Source organism: Cynara cardunculus (assembly GCF_001531365.2).
Source record: "Cynara cardunculus var. scolymus isolate 2C chromosome LG 9, CcrdV1, whole genome shotgun sequence".
Lineage (NCBI taxonomy): Eukaryota > Viridiplantae > Streptophyta > Magnoliopsida > Asterales > Asteraceae > Cynara > Cynara cardunculus.
This window is the reverse complement of record NC_037536.1, coordinates 10,230-12,063: the sequence shown is the minus strand read 5'-3', so window position 1 is coordinate 12,063 and position 1,834 is coordinate 10,230. Positions and strand designations below refer to the sequence as shown.

At 37.4% G+C, this 1,834-nt stretch overlaps 1 protein-coding gene across 1 annotated transcript in view; it reads right to left on the bottom strand.

The window, feature by feature from the left end:
- LOC112518300 (rhomboid-like protein 20) overlaps positions 1–1,633 on the bottom strand; it is a 7,010-nt gene extending 5,377 nt beyond the window's left edge. Inside the window, exons 1-3 of the mRNA XM_025125949.1 lie at positions 1,416–1,633; positions 1,227–1,327; positions 160–300 (exon numbers count right to left, since the gene is read on the bottom strand). Of these exons, the coding sequence (XP_024981717.1) occupies positions 160–300; positions 1,227–1,327; positions 1,416–1,440 (267 nt within the window). The 5' untranslated portion in view covers positions 1,441–1,633. The remainder of the gene's footprint in view (positions 1–159; positions 301–1,226; positions 1,328–1,415) is intronic.
- Positions 1,634–1,834: the final 201 nt, after the last annotated feature.

Here is a 1,834-nt window from a genome sequence, read left to right as displayed (position 1 = left end):
CGGTTTTGTCTTCAGATATATCATGCATGAGCATGACATATCAACATCACCATCATATCCAGTTACACAGGATGCAGATTTCTAATTACTGTTAAGTTTGTAGGTGGGAAGAAGCTACAAACAATTCAAGTAGGTTAATCGCTTGAGAAAAATACTCACAGAATACTTGTTAGAACCGATTTGTCTCTCAAACACACGGAAGTAGTAGAGAAGATAAGCGCCAAATATCAGCTCTGGTGTAGATGAAAATGCAAAAACTGAAACAATCAGTTTCCATAATTGAAGCTTCTTCAAGATATCCTGTCATTTACAAAAATGATCATAGATCAACAAGTAGCTCAAAAAGTGTATATAAACGTGACCATTTTGCATCTCAAAACTAATCTTCTAACGGCTGCTATAGGACAAGTCTATTTTTCTTTTATTTTCCCTTCTTGGGAGTGTTGGAGAGGGAACTAGGAAGAGGAGCATGAATATGATACTAATCAGGATACAGACTGGTCTCAATCTTGCTCAGCTAAAGTTAAAAATTGGATCAAATTGGAGTTCTCCATTTTCCCATGTCTAGACACAGATTACTGATTACTGATTTGGTGATGCACAACACCAGCGGCTATACTGTTGTGATCAACTTTATGCTTTAAAAACATAGTATGATAAACTGCTGTAGGGGCTTGGACAATCACCATGCAGATGTTGGGAATTCTTTTTTTTTTTCTAACTTGGTCTTGGTTCATTTCAATTTATTTCATGTGCCACATCTGTTTGCTCCAATATTAACGCAAAAGGATCATGGGCATTTGGCACTCCAGTTCTCACTTCTAAGTGTGATATTGGGCATTCAGCATTCTGGTTCTCCATGTGATCTAGTTATTGGGGGGGGGGGGGGGGGGATGAGCTTGTATGAGTGTTAAAGATCACTGTTTTTTAGTTTTCTTGTTTTAGTTTCTCAACTTCAAAGATCATTGGTTGTCATGTCCCCAACATGAAGAGGGATGTCAGTAGATAGAATTAGAATTATCAAATTAAAAGTTAGAATCAGGATTTAATTAGGTTTCCATACATTAATTCACCAAATGGTGAATCAAAATATAATCAAATCATAAATTGCGACCTCAAATAACCAAATCCCTAAAATGTCAAATTGGTACTAGGGCATCTCAGACAAGGCTGTAACTGAAAGCCAATGGATAAATGTAAGCATTAAGAAGAAAATGAATCCACACCTGATAAGACAAACCGAGCTTGTTTGAACGACCTTGGATCCCAAACAGGATCGTAAACAGAAAACACGCAACAACAAAGGTTCTAGTGATCGGAGCATTATCTGATAAATAAGCAAAAGAATTATAAACACCTGATTCAGATTAGTGATAAGAAAGGGAATTTCAAAGAACTTGGTAGAAGTTACATACTGAAACCAGATGGGCCGCCGTTCATCTTCCTTAAATTTTAAAAGTGACCAACGACCTTCAATCTTGAGAGGTCCTTTGGTCTATTCGAATATTGTTGATCTATGATGATGATTATAGTCCGTGGGTAAATTCTTTGGAGAGGGTGTACCGAGAACGATTTGGCAGGTTAGGGTTTCACTTGCGTGACAAGCCAACTCTTTGCTGAAGGATTACATAGAAAAAAGATCCAAATGCAAAAATTTAACATCAAATCTTACATAAAAAAAAATGGTGGTCTTTAGGGCATCTCCACTCGACCGGCAATTTTAAGGAATTGCCGTTTGTGACTTCTCCAATCGACCGGCAAATAAATTTAGGTTTTACCGGATCCCTTATTTGAACGGCAAATATGCCGTGGGTTTCTTGAACGGCAAAATCAG